This window comes from Neopelma chrysocephalum, unplaced genomic scaffold, assembly GCF_003984885.1.
Source record: "Neopelma chrysocephalum unplaced genomic scaffold, ASM398488v2 Primary Assembly neopelma1_43, whole genome shotgun sequence".
In the NCBI taxonomy this organism is placed as follows: domain Eukaryota; kingdom Metazoa; phylum Chordata; class Aves; order Passeriformes; family Pipridae; genus Neopelma; species Neopelma chrysocephalum.
The window spans coordinates 23180405-23200016 of NW_020897702.1; the positions used below are offsets into that span (position 1 = coordinate 23180405).

The 19612-nt window shown below is 44.7% G+C and overlaps 1 protein-coding gene across 1 annotated transcript; it reads left to right on the plus strand.

Moving 5' to 3' along the window:
• Window positions 1–463: 463 nt before the first annotated feature.
• Window positions 464–16351, plus strand: MFAP5 (microfibril associated protein 5). Its single transcript, XM_027677709.1, is given in 12 exon segments — window positions 464–550; window positions 2257–2396; window positions 3664–3742; window positions 3744–3807; window positions 4203–4265; window positions 7019–7066; window positions 8115–8150; window positions 9544–9579; window positions 10371–10406; window positions 11142–11229; window positions 12102–12175; window positions 12768–16351. Coding segments are annotated over 12 exon segments (873 nt in total). The 3' UTR covers window positions 12890–16351.
• The last annotated feature ends 3261 nt before the right edge of the window (window positions 16352–19612 follow it).

Here is a 19612-nt window from a genome sequence, read left to right on the forward strand (position 1 = left end):
ATAGTAAGAACTAAAGAAAGAGCAGCAAAGGAAACACCAAAGCACAGCAAATGAAGAAGGAAAATTCTGGTAATTCACCTTGACCACCTTGTCCAGGAAAGGCCTGAAGCACGTGGCTAAGTCACCAACCAATAGCAAAGAGCTCACTGATTTCCTCTTCTTGTGGTCAGTTCTTCACAGTGCTGAACTGATTTGAGGGAGCTGAGCGGGTATTAATCAGAGTTTCATGGACTATCTTAGTGCATTTTGTGACTGCAAGACTGCATGCCCTCTAAGCACTGCATTGTTGATTTGGAAACAGAGGGGTGAAGAATTCCTTATTTTTGTGGATGGGACAACAGAAAGCATGACTATGAGTCAAAAAGAGACAAATTGTGTCCAGGCTGCTGCACTTTGCAGTGTTTGCACTTCTACAGTGGGTTGGATACAAAGTCAGATGTGAACCTCCAAAAATTGAGGATAGATGGATCAGGCCTTGAATTCATGTCCCTTCCCTCTGATGACCTCAGCAAAACCTACAGAACAACTGCAGGATGATGTCAGACCTCAGGTATTAGTGGAGTCCATCAGCAGTGTGGGACCCAAGAAAATTCAATTCAGCCCCAACTCACATGACTAGTAGTCCTGCATTATTGACATGATACATTCACATATCTTACAGCAGTTCATTAATTTCTTATCAGTCAGATGTAACTTAATGCCCAGTTACCGTGAGGATATGTGAAGGCCAAGAAGACAAAGAGGGAAAGGGAAAGAAATCAGAAGGAATTTAAATGATGGTCTAAGACCTATACAAATAGTATGCCCCAGGATCACTCACCTGTCTGCTGAGACACAGAAGTCTCTGGGGTGAAATGCGTTAGGTGATTTTAATTTCTAGGAAGGCAAATTTTGTGTCTTATCCATGCTACCATCACTATAGCATCCCTGGTAACATAATGGGATCAGTACCAACTGGGAAGGAAAATAACTTTTTGCTGAATCACTGTCACTGCTTCTGATCTTAGGTAAACACCTACAGGCACTGCAGTCAGCACTTAGAGAATATGTGTTTCCTTTATGAGTCACCCACGCCATTTACTGCAGCACAGTTCGTCACACCATACTGTGGCCTTGATACCTGAATTTTTAGAAGGAAGAGTGCTTCATCTTGAGTCATCAGCTGTAGATGTCCCCAGGATACCCTGTGATGGAGGACAGCAGCCCACAAATCACAAGACAGCAACGGAGTGAATGAGAAGGGAAGGTGCAGAAGGATGTTAATTTTTCATATCTCCTAGCTGAGAGGGCTGTCCAACTACCTTTGTCAATGTCATGGGGCAAGGATGGGGGATAAAAACAAGATTCTTTTCTGTCTCAAAAAGCAAACCAGTTAAACAGTTGTGAATCCAGTAGACAATTAGAAGAGCTAAGAGGAGATCCTTCATGCCAGATGGAGGCCTGCAGATGCAGAGCCACATCTCTTGAAGAATGTGCTTGGACTGCAAGAGGAAAAAGGGGCGTTCTCATGCCATTGTGCTGCGGCTCCCTCCGGTGTCCACCGCGAGCAAGAGCAGCATGATACCTCCAGCTATTTCTCCGCGGCTTGTCTGGCCTGTGAAATACTGAACTACTTCTCACCCAGCGATTCCATCACCAGGAGCATCGACGTCATCCGCGCCAAGATCTCCAAATGGAGGCGTGCTGCTAGCACCACGGGTCTACCCACACCGAGCAGCTGGGGGAGGACGTAGTCTTCCAGTTTGAAAGAAGGATTTAAAGCTCAAAAGCAATCAGCAGAAACTTTGCCCAGGATTGGTTGTGAATCCTGTGCTCTGTGGGAGATGGTGGTACATCAGCACATCGGTAGACCAAAACATTTGGCATCAATGAAAATTTCCTAATAAATGTGTTCAAAACTCACAAAGTCTTCAGGATGTTTTAGTTATCCCGTTAAGCAGTAACAGAGACTTGAATGACAACACAGAAGTACAGAGAAAAACAAAAACCAAACCAAGGTGTGTGGAGAATTGTAACCCAAACATACTGCTATGTGGACTTCTAGTAAAAGCCAAGAATCTTAGAGGATTACTCAACCTGGGGTGTGGTTATAACTTCCATCACATTCTTTTTGTTGTTTAATGACCTCACCAGCATTTCCAATGCACCCAGTTTTAGCTGGTCTCTGAAAGTGCAAATGTTGGTGTCTCGCTACAGTGAAACAGGGCAATGCTGTTTGGCTCCAGAAGGCTGTCCTGGCACCAGGGAAATTCCTAGCTTTCTCCATCCCCTCTATCCCTCCTCTGGTACGGTCCACCAACGGTGCATCCTCCAGGAGCCTTGGGAGGACCAGAAATAAGAAGGAGCAGTCATTTTCCTCTTGAGCACTGCCACACCCAATGCTCAGCCACTATCAGGTAAGAAGTGGTGACATCAGTTATGTCACATGTGGGCAAAACTCTTCTGAGTCTCCTGTGGCAGCGAGGACATAGTGAGAATTTCCTTTAGTAACTCTGTATAAAGCATTATAGAATTTTATTTCTAGTCTGCATTTAGTTGAGAACAAATGAGCGTTACCAAGCTAACGATGAGCCTTGGGGGACACAGCTTTCCCCTACAATGTTTCATTGCTAGATGAGAGAGGGAGTGGGGTCGTTTCCTAGATTTCTCCTTGGCTTCAGGACTGAGACTGTGCCTTGAAGCTCATCCAGTGCCTCCTCAGATCCAGAGGAGTAGTTACAGAAACAGCAAAGGGAAAATAAGTCAGCAAAAGCAACAGGAGATGAGGGATGCAGGGGCTGTTGGAGGACGGGTTAGGGGAGAGTGGCTATTCCATTGGGGCTCATAAAATGCAGAGTGGAGGCACAGGGGAGTCAGGAGGATGGCAGTGAAGGTCAGGTCCCATTCTTCCCTTCTCAGTTTGTCTTCCTCACTTTCCTACTTTTTTACCTTTTTTTAATTTTTTTTTTCTATTTTTTGCACACGTGTTCCCTATGTCCTGCTTTTCTCAGACAGGCAGCGGCGCTGCAGAACAGGTCCCGTGGGCGGTACCTGCTCCCCGTATCCCCTCCCCGCCACCAGCCTGGTCCAGGCGGGAGCCCCTTCCCTCCATCCAGCCGGGAGGCTCCAGCCCCGCCCTGGCGGGGCAGCGGGTTGATGTCAGCGCTGCTGCTGCCCGTCGATTGCCCGCCTGCCCCCCGCCGTGTGCCCCTCGCCCTGTGCCCCCCGCCGTGTGCCCCCCGTCCCGCCGCCCGCGCTCGGTCCCCGCGGGACACGGCTGCTCCCACCCCCCCGGCCGGAGCAGCGAGAGCGTCCTGTGGGTACACGGGATGCGGTTCTGCAATGTCCCTGTGCGAGAGGCGCGCAGGGAAACGGGGAAGAGGACAGAAGGACTGGGGTGGGAAGAGGCCGCAGCTGAGTGGGGAATCGTGGCTAGTGGTAGCGGCGTGAGGAGAAGCGTGAGTGTGCAGGAGGGAAGGACGAAATGGGACACCAGTGTGCAACACAGACCCAAGAATCCATCCCTGGTGCTGGGCCATCCTGGGGGAATGGGAGGAGCCCTTCGGAGGACAATAAACTCCGGAATGAGGGTGTGGGCAGCTGCTTCTTACTCCCCCCCTCATTCCAGATGCATGATGACACCATGTCCCTCCATCTCGCTGGTTTGTGTTTTTTTTTTCCCAGAAATCGTATTTTTGAAGACAACCAAAAGGAGAACGTATTCCGGGTGTGGCTGTATGTGATTTACCCAATAGCCCAAGTGGGGGGGACGCCGAAGGGGAGAGACAGAGCATTTGCTGCCGAAGGGAGTGGAAGCTGAGGGCTGCAGTAAGTGATGGGGACCCTATCTATTGTCTCAGTGCTCCTCAAAATAACTTAAAAGTAGAAGAGAATGGAGAGAGATAATGTGGGGAAAACTTTTTTTTGCATGCTGGATGTATGTGTGGAGTGGGGCTTAGCCACCTGGATGAGAAAAAAGGTGGGGACTGGGGGAGGAGATGGAAAGAGGAAGAAAGCAGGTGATGTTATAAGTTCAGTCCAGAATATTTCTGAAACACCTGGAAAACTGGCCAGATGAGGAGGGAGACAGGAAGGAGGCTGGGAAGACCAAATGGTGTTGAGAGGGAAATGGGGGATAGCAGGCAAAGTTTCTGTGCTGTGGGGGAATGTACTCCAGTTCCTGCCTTAGCTTTCCTCTGACTGCTCTCTCCTCCACTCCGCAGGGATGAAGAACTCTGGAACCTGTATACTGTTGTGTCTCTTGGCACTCTTCTTTTCCCCAGCTGGTGAGTCCTTACGCCAGGGGGAGGATTTCTTCCCCAGCTGGGCCCCACAGAATTTCCTACACAGACTAATAAGCAATGACCTAAGAAGAAAGACAGAGACATGTAGATAGGTAGTGAAAGGGGAATTACCGAACAGGAAAGGCAAGGTGGATATAGGGCTGTAAGGAAAAAATTAGAAACTGGAAACAGGTTCTCATCTGTGACAGTCTCCAGTAAGTACTGGGAGTCACAAGAGACAGAGATCTACAGCCTCCACTTCAGGGATGTTTATGTAAGCAAAACAGCCAGGTCAGTTTGAGAAAGAGAGTTAGGTGTGCTTTATGCTTACTGGTGTACCACCTGTGTATTCAGGGCATTTCCCAGTGCTCCACAAAATTTGTTCTGTTGTAGTTATGACACATTTGCTGTCACTAGTAGTTCCTGCTGGAATGACCCCATTTCAGGCCACTCGGCTGCTGGAAGGTTTTGTAGTTCTTTGTACAGCTGTTTTGAGAAACCTAACCTCTGTAGTTCAGACCACTTTTTGCTTTTGGTGGTGGTGGATGTTGTTACTCTGTTTTGTTGCTCCGTGATTTTGTTTGCTTGGAGCTACTTTGGCAAAAATTCAGGTGAGGGATCAAATTTGTTTAAAACAAAAAAAAGCACAAAAAACCCAAAACAAAAGGACAGCCTCAGACATTATAATTGGAAGACTCAGGACAGACAATGAAAGAAGATGAATTTCAATGAACGGATAAAGTTTCGCCCAGGAAAGACTCTATGTGGGAGAGAGGTGATTACCTAATTACCTATCACAAATCAGGTTATTGCAATACCTTCTTTGGCCCTCCCCTCATGCTGAAGCCTGATTCTGCTCCAAATAGCACTTTCTCCTTTAAAGGTGCATAGTAGACAATGTCATATTTATGAATGTGAAGCAGGGAGGTGAGGCATCCAAGAGATGAGTTTGTAGGTGGCCTACAAATTTAAGGGGGAAAAAAAAAGTCTGTGGTTTTTATGATGAATGAAGGAGGCCTGAAAGGAATATTTCTTACTTTTGTGTATTTTGTTTTATTAGTTCTGTTTGTGTTTGTTTGTTTGTTTGTTTGTTTTAACTTGGAAAATAACAGGAATGATCAGCTGATCTCTCACTGCTTCTTTTGTTTTGGGGTAAGCTACAGATTCAGTGAGTTAGAGTTGCAGTTTTAGACCTCAAAGATGAATTTACTGCAATTTGGAGAATAAACTCCTGTTGTTTATAAAACATATGAATTTGGTACAATAGCAAATATAAATTGAAGTAATTGAAAATAGGATAAGAAAGTCATGTGTTTTATCTCCTCACCTCATATGCAGAGATTTCACTTAACTTTATGTCCTGTTGTTTTAGAATTAGATCGGTTTTCTAGTTAGCTCCTAGGGAGCAAAAAAACCCACCAAACTAGTAAGATCTGACTTTTCAATGTTAGAAAAGAGGGGAGAGCCTCCCTGCCTTTTCTACATGTCTCTTCAAATCTGGCACTGCTGGCTTCTGCAATGGTTTCAGAATTTGTGTCCTTCCTTTTGCATCAGAAACAAGTGAGAAAGTGTTCACTACCATTTACTTCTCTACATGTTACAATTAAGAGATTAGCCAGAACAGGGAAAGTTTTGGGCTACATTAAATTGTGCAATTAAGTTATTATACATGTCTGGCTCTCTCTGGGTTAATTGCCAGCAGCTGAGCTGTTGCTGGCAGCTGGGTGGGGAAGAGAATATCAGGGTCCAACAACTCCTGTAATGCTGCAAAGCAGGATTATGTAGGGGTCCCAAGAGTCCCTCTGCAGTCTGCAAGTAACTGTTCTTGGAACATAGAAGAACTAAGACAGAAGCTCCAGAGCCAATATTTTTTACCTGCATGGTGTTCCCATTAAGAACAGAAAGCTAAAGGCTGAGTTCACAAGACATAGCAGGGTGTACTGTTTTTTGGGCTGGTCGTGCACACATCCCTGCAGTGCCCCAGATCTGTGGCTTTTTCCTGCCAACTCCTTCCTTCATCTCACTCCAGTTATGCAGACATTTCCCTTCTCTGTGGCTTGCAGGAAATACTTTCCTGTTCCTGGCTGCTGTAGGAAGCAGCTCTCTCACCCTTTATATTTGGACAAACAAACAGTCTAGCCCAGTTTCAGTTTCTTCTCTTCCACACAGCATGCACAGCAAGCCTCTATCATTCCCCCTCTCCAGTGCACCCAGGTGCAGAGAAGGGAAAGATCATCTGCTCTGTGCTCTATACCCAAGCAGGATGATGGACCAGATAATTATTTGCCTAAGGAGATACAAAACCTGCAGTCTGTTTCTTACTGTACCAATGACTCAGTCTGTGACCCCAAGTAAATAATTTCCATGACTCGGTTTCCTCTTTTATAAAATGAATATAGGGATTTTGACCAGCCTTCAGAGCATGGAGGCCACATGGATTTTTTTCAAAATGCATCAAATGGGGCTTCAGAAATGCAAAGTCTGGTAGGAGATCCGGAGGTATTTACTAACTTGTCCCTGTGCCCAGCCACTGACCCTGGTGGAAGCAACAGGTTTCAGATCAGGACCCGCTGTGTCCACAAGTCTTTAAACAAGAAAGCCAGCCAGCAGTGGAGGCTGAGGGAGAGTGAAGAGATTTCTCCCTTCAGCAGAGGGCAGTGGTGTCTCCTGGATAGATAAATGTCTCATAAAGATTTCACAAAGCCTGCAGACTTGTAGAAATCTCTGTCTTTCTTCACTCTCTTCTTTTCTTGCAGACTGGTTTCCATGGGTGGTCAATGGGCAAGAACCAGAAAGTGCAACTGGTAAGTATTACAGGCATATTGTGTGCTGAAGATTGCTCATGTGACCCCATTGTCCTGTGGAGTTACAGCCTGTTTATTAGCAAATACTGTTCTTTGTTTCTTTGTCTCTGACATTGTGAACTTACTTTTCAGGGAAGATTGAACAAGCCCTCCAAGACAACCTGCTAAATGTATTGTGCTCTTTACAATTAATTTGCTGGTGTAGGGGTCCTGAACACTTAGCTGAAGTGCACAAGTGGTGCTTTAGCAGTGAGGCCACTGGGAAAGGATACCGAGTGGTCTTCATACTGGCTTTGTTGTTGGGGGTGAATTGCTTTATCCCTCTGGACCTTTATCCATTTCTGTGACATGGTAATATAAAATGAACATATGTTTGCATCATGCTTCAGCACCCAGAAGAACCACAAGGACCTGCCTTTTCTTCAAACTGAAGCCCCTGACTAAGCCTTCAGACATCTTTCAGCTACGATCCTGTCATGTAGTATCTGGGGCTTTCCAGAAAACTATTCAGAAGGCAGTCTAAAACATGTCCTCCAAGTTTCCCTTTCCTTCACACTTTATCCCTCCATCACTTTATCCCTTTATCCCTCCACCCCAGTTTTGCCATTACTTGCCTTTCAAAGAAACTCATCTGCTGATGAATTTCTGCATCCAAGTTTTAGAGTTGCCTCCCTCCTTCCCTGCAGTGGGTGCCTCAGCTGTCTGTCCTGCTGCTGTAGGAGCCATCAGCACCTTCATTTCAGACATCTTTCTTTCCCACCAAGATGCCTAAAATGGCCATATCTGAGAAGTCAGAATATGCACCCAGAATTCAGTACTGGTTGATGCAACATGTGCACTAAAAAATCCAGTTCCAGGCCAGTCACTGACAAAGGGAACGGATACGGGTGGGATGGGGGCACTATGTTTGTTTATGAGTTCACTGGATTGGATCGTACTGTCTCATGAGCCTGTGATGGCAGCCAAGGTAATTCAAGCTAGCTATGGCTGGCTATATAAAGGACCACAAAGTAAAGACAAGCTTTCTTAAGAACATTCTCTTTTCCAGGCGATGTTACCCCTGCCTCTCTTCTCAGCAGCCCTGGTAAGCTCCTATCTCTTGGCATCTTCGTGCTTCTTTTTCCCTTTTCATCTGTACTTCTGCCTACACACACCCAGAAATTACCCATTATGCCCAGAAACCCCTCCTCCCACTTTTGACATCTAGCAGTGTTCTTCCAGCATTTACGGCTGTCTGGGAATCTTTTCTGTGCTCTATGCAGGGAGATTAATTTAGGGTGACTTAATGGTCTGTTCTCCGAGGAAATGCCAATCTCACCTAGTGTACCAGGGCTCTCTGAAGATGTTTGCACTGCAGGAAGCCATGACATTCCAAGCTCACTCAGCCTTGTCTTCCACAGAAGGTGGCAGAAACAAAGAGACTAAATGACAAGGGTGATAAATTGGACAGATTCAAACTGGGCAGCACTGGGACACAGGTTGTGTGTGTGTCTGCTGGCAGGTAGCACATGTGCTTGATGCTCAAGAGACAGAAGTGGCAGAAAAACCCTGAAAGACAGTAGTAAAGCAAACTCTGAGCAGTGTTGGGATCAGGAAGTGGACATACTGTTCTTTTAGTACTGTCTTCCCCACTGTGCCTGTGGCTGTGTCACTGGGGGGCAGCAAAGGTAGGGTAGATGGAGGACTTGGAAGATGAACACTTACAGCACGCAGTGTGTCTCCTTAGAGAGTGGAGATAACCTCAGGGGAAGGACTCAGAGCTGATGGGAGTATAGGCATTTGCAACAACAGGCAATGGAGGAAAGGAGGCTCAAGAAGGAGCCTCCCCACTTTTTCCATATGAGTCTGGTTTCAAAGCTGGCATGACTGGTTTCTCTCTCTGCTGAAGCAGTCTCAACATCCCCCTGAGGCTGGGAAGACCAGACAGGGAAGGGAGAGGGGGAACACATCTGGTCAATGATATGGTCCAAAGAGAGGCAGCTATGCATGGCTGTTTCTGGGAAGTGTGCTGTGTGTGTAGGAGAGCTCATCTGAGAATGGTGTCTTGTTTTCCAGGACATCAGTTCCATAACCTGTCCTCTGCCCTGATTCTGTTCATGATCTGTCTAGAGTATTTATTGTGGGTCAACACTGGAAGAGAAAACTGGAAGAACCATATTGTGTACACATCCTGGGTGGGATGGGAGGTGAAAGCAATGTGTTCAGTATATGAGGCCTGACAGTCTGTATGAGTGTAGATAAGACTTAGTGTCTAGACCAAACTGGTGGTGACTAACCTACATCTAAAACTGGAAAGACTAAAGGTGAAGCCTTTGCAGCAAACTTTGAAATGCTTGGGCTTTGAAATGCTTATTATTGAGGGATCAAGAAGAATTCTTCACAAAGGATGTACCATTGGGACCCATCTTTGCTCTGCAGCATCCTATCATGCCGAAAGCTCAAATTAAGATCTTTCAGAACATCTTCTCTTTTTCCAGCTGCAGCTGTTACACCACCTGCAGTTCTTCCTCCCGGTAAGTTTATTCTCAGTTCACAACTACATGTTGTAGACCCTTCTTCCCTCTCCTTGCACAGTCCCTTGCACACCCAGAATCTTGCCATCTCTGACTGCCCCTAAGCACAGCCCCAAAACCCAAAAGACTCATTTTCCCTTGTGCACATGTGTTTTGTCTATGTTTCTGGCTTACACTGTGGCACGTGAGCAGAAGTAAAAGTCCTAACTGTTGATGAAAACTTGCACCTGGCAGTCAGTTCTCTGAATTCCTTTGCAGTTTGTTACTGGGCAAATTATAAAATGTACTGTTTTGCTGTGGTATAGATGGGTTACTTTATTAGAGGGAATAACAAACCAACCTTCTGATCCTTTGTCATGGACATTAAAGAACTAGAGGTCTTGGGGATGCTGTTTTTTAAAGGTGTCACTACTCCTTAGGAAGAGGCAGTCACAGGCTCCTTCACTTCTTGTTTAGATAAATAGTAATTACAGCAAATAAATACATTTACCTGACCTTTTGAATTTTAAGTGAAGATGTCCTTATAGTGTAATTTTGAACAGTAATGGTAGTGCTTTATGGGAAAGCTTGGGCAGATTTTTACCATTATTGGCTGAGTAGTTGGCACTAGATTCATACTGGATTTGTACCTTCTCTTATGGTTTCATGTCAGTAACAATTAAATCTTCTTCCACCTTGGAAGTTACAATGGAGGGCTCTTGAAAGACCTTTCCAGGTATTTGTTTTGATTAAGCGCATATCTAGGAAGAAATTATGGTAACTAACTAACTTTGCTACCCTCTGTCTTCCAGTTCTGTCTGACAGCGAAACTGCAACGGCTTCATCAGGTATGTTTTAAGTTTGCTGCCTGCATTCCCTCCCAAACCCACTTTCACCCACCCTGTTAGCTCTCCAAGCAAGTGCTGGCTGAGCACTGAGCTTTGTCTCCTGGAAAATTGCTTTCAATTGTTTCTTGAGTTAGAAGTACTGGAGAATTATGGTAGTGGAAACTGCAGCCTTCTCCTGGCTGGCATGCCTGGGAAGGGAGGAAGTGCCAGATGACCTGACCAGATACACTGGGTCAATATTGTGCCATTGTCATTGGCCGATACCTGGCATTTCAGAATGCAATACAGGAAAACCCATCATAGTTAGCTATAGAGTTGATTGTCCAAAAAAAAAAAGGAACTAAATTCGTGTCCTGAAATGTGATATTGCAGATCTATTAGAAACACGTCTTAAATATGCAACTACAATTTACATTTTGTTTATTTGTGTCTGTCAGCTTTATAGTATGTGCATCCTGTATTCAGGATGCCCAGTGAGCTTGTTTTGCATTTCACTCAGCTTTCCCTTGCTTTTGTCTTATGAGGCAAGGGGATCAGATGCAGAAATGTCTGCATTATTTTCCTTTCCTCTAAACCATACCCATCTCTCGCAAGAGAGAGGACAATAGAGGCTGGAGGCCTTCCCTAGAATCCTGGAGGACAGTACCTAGTGATGAAGTGATATCTGTGCCAAAATGAGTTTGCCTGCCAGTGATGCTGGATTGCACCTCTGTATTTGTGTGTGTGTGTTCCCAGATTGTCGTGAAGAAAAGTTTCCTTGCACGCGCCTGTACTCTGTTCACAAACCAGTAAAGCAGTGTATCAGCTACCTCTGTGTTACAAGGTAAGAAACCAGCAGTCCCTAAGAAATGCCTTAAAAACTCTCCAGAAATGGTATACCCAGTTAAGCAATTGTTCCTTTTGAAGACTAGAGGTCTCTGGGAACCAGTTGGTGAGATGAATCCTATCCCCAGAGTGTCCTTTTTGTGTGATTATTTAAAACAGCACAATTACTATTATCTGTGCGGCACTAAGGAACTGTAATGTGCCCTATATTGTAATCCATATTTAAGATATTTGGCCATTTATAGGGCCATGAAGATAATCAGAGGGATAGAGCACCTCTCCTATGAAGACAGGCTGAGAGAGCTGGGGTTGTTCAGCCTGGAGAAAAGAAGGCTCCAGAGAGACCTTATTGCGGCCTTCCAGTACCTGAAGGGAGTTTATAAAAAAGAGGGAGAGCAGCTTTTTGCACAGGCAAATGGTGATAGGACAAGAGGGAATGGTTTTGAACTAAAAGAGGAGAAATTTAGATTAGATGTTAGGTAGAAATTCTTTACTCAGAAGGTGATGAGACACAGGAACAGATTGTCTAGAGAAGTTGTGAATGCCCAGTCCCTGGAATTGTTCAAGGCCAGGTTGGACGGGGCTTTGAGCAACCTGATCTAGTGGAAGGTGTCCCTGCCCGTGACGGTAGGTTGGAACAAGATGATCTTGAAGGTCCCTTCTAACCCAAACCTTTCTATGATTCTAAGATTTTATGAAGCCTTTGCCAAGATTACTTTGCTATTGATGGCAACCTTGATCTAGAGTAACTAATCATAAAAATTTAGGACTTGCCTTCTCATCAGTGAATATATATGTTTATTGCCTGTATCCCTTTTTTCTTTCTTTGGGTCTCTGTGCCTTTCACTACTGACCCTGGCGATCCCTCAGTGTGCGTCGCATGTACATAATAAACAAGGAGGTGTGCTCTCGCATTGTCTGCAAGGAGAATGAGGTCATGCAAGGTGAGTGATATCACAAGCTAGCCTAGAAGAATAGCTGCAGCCATCTGATAGTCTCTAAGCTAACTAGTTAGCTTGGACTCCAATCTGTATGTAGTAGTTTCCCTGGACTTTGTGTGAAGGAGCTCTAATGCAATGCAGTCTTAGATCCAGTACACAAAAAACATGACCAAATAAAATGGGAAGTAGATATTGTACTAACAAGAAGTATGATAACTCTGTATTCCTCCATCTTGATCATGCTCTACTAGCCCCAAACACACTCTTACTCAAAGTTGTATTCCTTTGAGGTTCAAGAGTAAATATCAGTATTTCTGGTCATGAATAGAAACAGGATCCAGTCTAGATTTTTTATGAAGTCTTTGTTGCAGCAAAATACCAGTGATTTTAGTATGTATGGTACATGAATAAAGCCAGAAAGAAATTCATAAAAGCCTAAGGACCTGTTTTGCATGCCTCATGTATATGAGGATTCAGCAGTTTCAACAGTTTCTGTAGATGCAGTGAAGGATGTACCTTTAGCTATTCTAGTAGTGAAGAATTTGAAGGAAGCTTTGATTATCTGTCAACTTGTGTGTGTCTGCTATGTCTTCAGATGAGATCTGTCGCCAGCTGGCTGGCCTTCCTCCTCGACGTCTCCGCCGATCTGGGCAACCCCTGCCTCTCCCTTGCAGACAGCTCCTGGAGCAGCAGCATGGAAGGCCTGATGCTCTGTGAGCTCCCAACAGCAGGAGAGGAAAAGGAAGGAAGAGAAGAGAAATCCTCATCCACTACCTACCCAAGACAAGTCCTTCTTGTTTGTGATATCCCCACCATTTTCTTGCTTCTATGCCTTCCCCTACATTCTCTTCTGCAGGTGCTGCAGTGCACAGAGTACTCTGCTAGTCTGTTATAGTGGCTGTTGTCATCGTTAAAATCTGTTGCTGAGGATAGAAGATGCTCCCTCCTTTCCCTCTGTCTGGTAGGCCATGAGCTGCTCATTTCCCAGAGGTCCTTATAAATGTGTTGCATCTTCTCTTGCTTTGTCCCTGGAGGGATATTCTGTATAGGAACAGGATGTAGTCCTCTCCAGTGGTGCTGATGCCCTAAGCTGCATTTCATGTGGAGGAGTACAAACTAGGACTAGGCCCTAGGACTCCTGCCCTTTATTTCTTGCGATGGCATCAGTATGAGCTCAGATATTGTTAGTCAGCCTGAGCATCTCTGATTCTCCTGAGCCACTGCGTTTGTTGTGTGATAGCACAATCTCCTCCTTGTATCTGCTGGCATCAGAGAAGTGACAGAAATGGGAGATGAGCTATCCTGAACCCAAGGCAAACCTCATTGCCCCTGGATGGCAACAGATCATTTATAACTCCCTCTGGGAAGTTCTTTGTCCCAAGCCCATTGCCTCCCTCACACACAACTGCTACCGAAAGGAAGAACTCTGGATTTAGTATGGCATTGTATTTTTCTTGAGAAGATTATGTTGGAACAGAGTGCTGCCTCTTAACGCTCCCTCGTCTCCTCTCCCCTATTCTTGTCCCTCCCTTCCCATCGAAGACATCTCTTGATGTCCATTCCAGGCAAGTTCCAGGGAGCAGTAATTATGGCTGTCTCCACTCCTAAGCCAGAGAAAGCCCATGAAGAACCTGCGTGTCCCGACAGTACGGGGAACTTGCAATGAATTAGCTTGTCCTGGTGTCTTGTCTTGGTCTGGCTACCTCCACACTCTCCAGTTGCTGAGCCTGCTTTCAATATCTCCACTTGAGTTCCTACCTCTTGACCTGGAAGCTTCTGCACAAAGCAGAAAGGAGTCACAAACTGGAATCAGATGTGAGAGAAGAATCATTATCTGAGATCCATGGTTATCAGGGACCTGGGATTTTCCTGCAGGTTCTCTGACTGTGCTGACCTGTACAGAGCCAGGTGCTGATGGGGAAGATAAACATATCTGCAGATATAAGTGCTTATAGAGGCAGGCCAACCTGGGGAGAAGAATTACTCTGGTAGCACTGGATGTCTGGTCTGCTCAAGAACTTTGTATTTCAGACATATGGAGAACGTTTCCAGGTATATGGGCAGTTTACATGATGACACGGGGTAGGATAAGTGGGGAAAAGCAGTCTGAACTGTATTAATTATTCTGTGTGACTCTCAGTGGCATGATTCTGTGGGGCACTGGAGCACTGCAGCAGATCAGCAAGACTCTCTAGGAGCTCTGTGTTGTTCCCAGCTAACGGAGAGCCAGTTCGCTAGATTAGGCATTCACCCCCATCACATAATATATTCTGCTGCTGAACAGAGTACCATTCACCCTTGCAGGGACACTGCTCTCCTGCACAGAGCCAGGGTCACACAATATCAGGGACAGTTTGCTGCACAGAGGCAGATGTCTCTTGAAAAAAAGAGCAAAACAATTAATGTAAGACCCTCTCACCTGGACTAGGATTTCTGCTGTATGCATCAATAAGCTGTTTACATCCTCTCTGTAGGGGAAGACACCCCGTGCAGACAGATTTGTTCCATATGAGGTCAAAATTGTCCATAGATGGGCTAAATCTCTCTATATTAAGCCAGTACACAGGAGAAAGAATTTCAAGTTATGCAGTGTCTGGAATTTCATCCTATACATAGGAGCATTGCACCCCTACTCAGGGAATGATGCTCCTCCTCAGTCTAGGCTCTGGAGACTAAGTATGGAGGAGGAATTTCTCTGTGCTGAGAGAGTGCATGTTTCTGTAGAAAGGAGGGCACTGAGAGCTTGATCTCACAGAAATTCAAGCCACTGGCAGCCACTGACTTCCATGATGGGATACCTCTGAAAATTGCCTGTGTGGAGGAAGGTAGGATGGAGACAAGATATTAGAGGGACATCTTGGAAATTGGACTAGGCCAGGTCTCCACTCTGTATTTAGAGTTGACTATAAGTTGATATAGATATATAACTGTGTAACATAGCTCCTGTACAGCATATAGAAATTTAACATTCATACAGTTTGGGAAGTGGTTAGAAGCCTTTCTGTTGCTTGCTTTCAGCAGGGTCAGGAAGAGGTGCTCCTGTCCGGGAGAACATTGTTTTAATGCTAGAGTCTATATAATGCGTATTAAAGGAAAATTTATTTCCTATTATTCTTGGCAACTCTCATGTGTTTGGGTCTATTTGTCACTTGCTGTATTTCCTCCAGATTGGTGGAGAAACTTGACTCCAGCCCAAATCTGTCATTTGGACCGTTTTACTCCCTGCTAGCCTAGTCCTCTGCTGCCACCTTCCCTTCACTCATGAATCACAGGTCTTCCTGGGAAGTCATTATTTTTTCTAGAGAAACATAAAATTTGCTCCAGCATAGCTGTGCTAGATTTTCCTGACAGTTGGTAGCTGCTGTACACAAGGATAACTCCTCCCAGTCCATTAAATTTGTGCTGAAAACACATCTTTTCACTGTGCATGTGCCATGACTTTCTGGTAAAGAATTAATATCTCCAAGTAAAATGGTAAGGTGACTGAAATAAGAGAAGAGCTGTGCTAAATATCACATGAGCGAAGAAGAATTGTTCACTACAACCATTTAACTCAATAATGGGAAAATTACATATCTAGGTCAAAAGGTTTAGAAAAATTTCTCTTTCATTGATTTTCTGATTTTTGCATAGATTCATCAGGCACTGACTGTGCATCATATTTTTGTTGAAAAGACAGAGCACTCAGAGTTTGGGGCACTCTAGGCAGTGTGTTCATGTGCAAGCAGTAAGGTCTGCATTTAGATGGTATTTCTAGAACAAAAGTGGCTGTGGCCCAAAGTACCCATTAAAGTGCCTCTGACAGTGTCCCATAGGACTTCAGGACTAAACCACTCAATGCAGGTTATTGCACAGTGCTATCCCCTAGAAGCAATGCCCCTTCCTGGCTGATGCTGTGGTGTCCCTGTCTTGGACTGTTACAATGGAAACAGCCTCAGCCCCAGTGACTGTAGATGTTGCTCCCACCTACACAGGCCAAACCCTGCTCTGTCTCATGAGCTCTTGACCTGTGCAGTGTCCCTCTATTGGCACTTTCCACTAGCTGTGTGTGCCATCAAATTTTTGTGATTCAGTTTATCCTTCCCTTTTCTTACAGCACTGGAGTCTGCAGACACACTTCCCCACCTTCATTAGCACTTATTCCATACACAGATTTATCTTCCCTGCTGTTCCAAACTGAATTGCCATGGTTGCTGGTCTCTGGATAGAGCCTTCTCTTATAAGCCAGGGCAGTGGTTTTAAATACAGCTCCAGCTAAGTCTGCCATTCATGCAGTTGGGCTAGCCACAAAGAAAGCTGCCAGAGGCCTGTTTTAGAAACATGGTCCTGTGTTTGTGGCTGATTTTCACAAACTTCTGACCTGGAGTGGGAGTTAGATGTCCTGCAGTCACTTCCAACACAATGGTTGTTCCTACTCCTTTTACTGTCATGGCTCCCCACTACTGAGCAGTGTTGCCAGTTTGAAGGCTGCTGTTTGAAGGCCAGTGTTATGATGCTTGGTCTCCTGTTGGAAGCAGCTGCCATGTCACCTAGAAGCTCCATGTTGCCTGAATCTTTCCTCAATAACCCACAGCATGAACAAAATATGTTGACATCAGGCGTCTCAGCTTGGAGGGATCCCTTAAGAGCATCCTTCTGGCTGGGGTGTGGGCTTGTCCTTCACAGAGGGGACTGGTGCTTGCAGCTTATCCAAAAAAAGCACCCCTATTAGACAAAGAATAGCTGGCTGGAAACCAAAAGGGACTTTAAAATCTTTGGGGGGAAAAAATTCAACCACAACTTTTTTTTTTCTCTAATTTTTAAGGTACACAATCCTATAACATTGGCTCCGGGCACCACATGGTCTCACATTGTTTGACAGTGTACCTTCGTCCAGCTGTGAACAGTCCCTTGACAGGGCACAGGAAATCTGAATTCCATTTCTGAACCTCTTCACTTCCTGCTCTCTGATCTTCAGCATCCTGCTCCTTTCTCTCTGTTCCTTGCTATCCATAGCCCCTGTAGTGCAGTAAGTTGGAATAAACTCCTACAAAATAGAGAGCTGGATTTCAGTCCAGTAAAAGAAGTTATAAAAAAAGTTGTGTGAAACATCTCAAGGGTATTTGTCTACTTTTGCTATTAATGTAAATTATTTTTTCAAATAAAAACATTTTCAATAATATAAATTATATCAGTTTATGTACTCATTGCTACTATGCTGAAGTATATAAAAAAGTGAATTGGTAAAAAAACATTAAATTCATTTAATGAATAAATTATCTATCAGAATGCTGGTTTGTAAATTTTACTAATATTGCAATATCCATACAAATACAGCTTGTCACAAATTAGACATTAACAAAAAGATGTAATAGAGAAACATGAAATTCAATGTGTCTAACTAATAAGTAATGTCAGATCTCACCTAGTTAAATATAAGAATAAATGTACATGAAGCTATGCATTTTTTTAAATAAATGTGGATATTGAGATTGTATACCTTCCCAGTTAGGATAATAGATAAAATTATGCTGGAAGTTAGCACACAGAGCTACCTTCAAAGCTAACAAGATCACTCAGAGCCTTGTCCAGGTGAATTTTGAAAAAGTCAGCAAGGACGGAGAATCCTTGATCTGTTCCAGTGCTGCATCATGCTTAAGATGGAGAGTAGTTTCCTGATGTCAGGTCAGAAATTTCTTTGTTGCGACTTTTATCTGTTGCCTCTGTTCTTTTTGCTGTGCATCTCTGAGCAAACTCTCTCCCCTACAATACTGCTGCAGACATTTGAAGAAAATAGCAAGAAGAAATATTTACTTCATACAAAGCCCGAGTTTTATTGCAAAACAAGGCATTTAAATTATTAAAATTAATTCTTTTCCTTTGGAGAAACTGTATTCAAAAATGCAAAACATGACAAAAATCAGTGGCTCAATTAAAGGATTTGCAGTCTATGGCTCTGCAGCAGGCCACTTTTTCTATGCTCATACAGCATCTACTTCTCGTGCACTACTTTCTCACCCTGAGGTCACTTTCGATTTCTCTGCCTTTGGTTTGGTAGCCTTGGGTTTCACTGTTTTGCCGTTAGCTAAATCTTTGCCTCTTTTGGTCTGTCACTTTTCATATTCTGTAGCTCTCGATTGCTTTCTTGGTCATGGTGGCTGCCAGTTTCTTGGCTTTCCTTGGGACTTATGTTGCAGCCACAGATAATCAGGGCTTCTTGGCAGTGCCAGTCAAGGACCAAGTGGTTCTTGGCTTTTGCTGCCTTCTTGGCACCTTCCTCTTGGCTTGTTAACCTTAAAGGAGCTCAAAGTACCAAGTTCTCCTGTGCTGCTTTTGTCCAGGCTCCTGAGCCCCAGCCTGGTGCAGCTGTTGTCCTTCTGTACTGTGCAGGCTTCAGTTCCCTTTCAGAGTGGTGAGAGAAAGTTCTTCAGTGCTTCTGGCAAACAGCCATTGCTTCCATAGTCAGTCCAACTGGAAACTGGGGGCTTGCGGGGTTTGGATCCTCCTGCCACCTTCTCTGGCATTTTAGCCAGTATCTCAGAGGCTGGAGAAGCAGTGGCACATGCAGCAGCAGCAGTTGTTTCAAACATGATAGGCAGCACAGCCTACCAGTGTGATGTTTCAGACAAGATTTTGGGTTCATGCTGATGCATATGTCAGCATGACGTCTCTTATATTGGGTGTCTTGCATCTACAAAGCCTTTCCATACTGAAGGCGTTCCTGTGGGACTTTCTGCTCCAACTGCTCCCTCATAGCACCAAAGTCAGGCGGTATTAGAAAACACACCCACTAGAAAATGCTTACATCTTGCTGTGTGTCTTCTCTGGTACCAAATAGCACAGATCGGCTGGCAGAAACTGCATTGGCCACTGTCATGGATTAACAAATAAAACTTGTCTTCTTCCACAGCCTACACTTAGCCTCCAGGCTGGTCCTTGATGTGGAGGTAGGGTTCAAAAGAGTTTATTTTCTGCCTGGTGCAGTGGGAACATAGTCATTCCTGAGACTCTCCATGCTGTGATGGCAAGTAATTTTCTCATCAGCTCTGCTTGAACCCAGCACTGTCATTACACACCATCTCTCTTGGCTCTCACTGTGAATCAGCTGCTATCATTGGAGTCTCCCTTTGGTTTTGCTTAGGAAAGGCATCTGAACTCTGCCTCTTTGCCATTTCTGTTCCCTAAGAGTCCCCAGGGGCACTGCTTCAGAGTCGATTTTTGCCTCTCCAATCTGTGAGCCTTTTTAGTCTTGTCCCCAGTTTTCCCAATCGGGTAGGACCAAGCTAGCCACCTTAAGTAAATGGGTCTGTGCCCTACCCTACCTGTACCTGCACAGAAATGACAGAAGAGATAACTGGAGCTGATGTCCGCTCATTGAATATAGACTGGGCAAAGAGAAATTAACTGGCTGTGTATGTGAATGTAAGACCCTATATTTTAGTGAGATATAGTTGGTTTTGA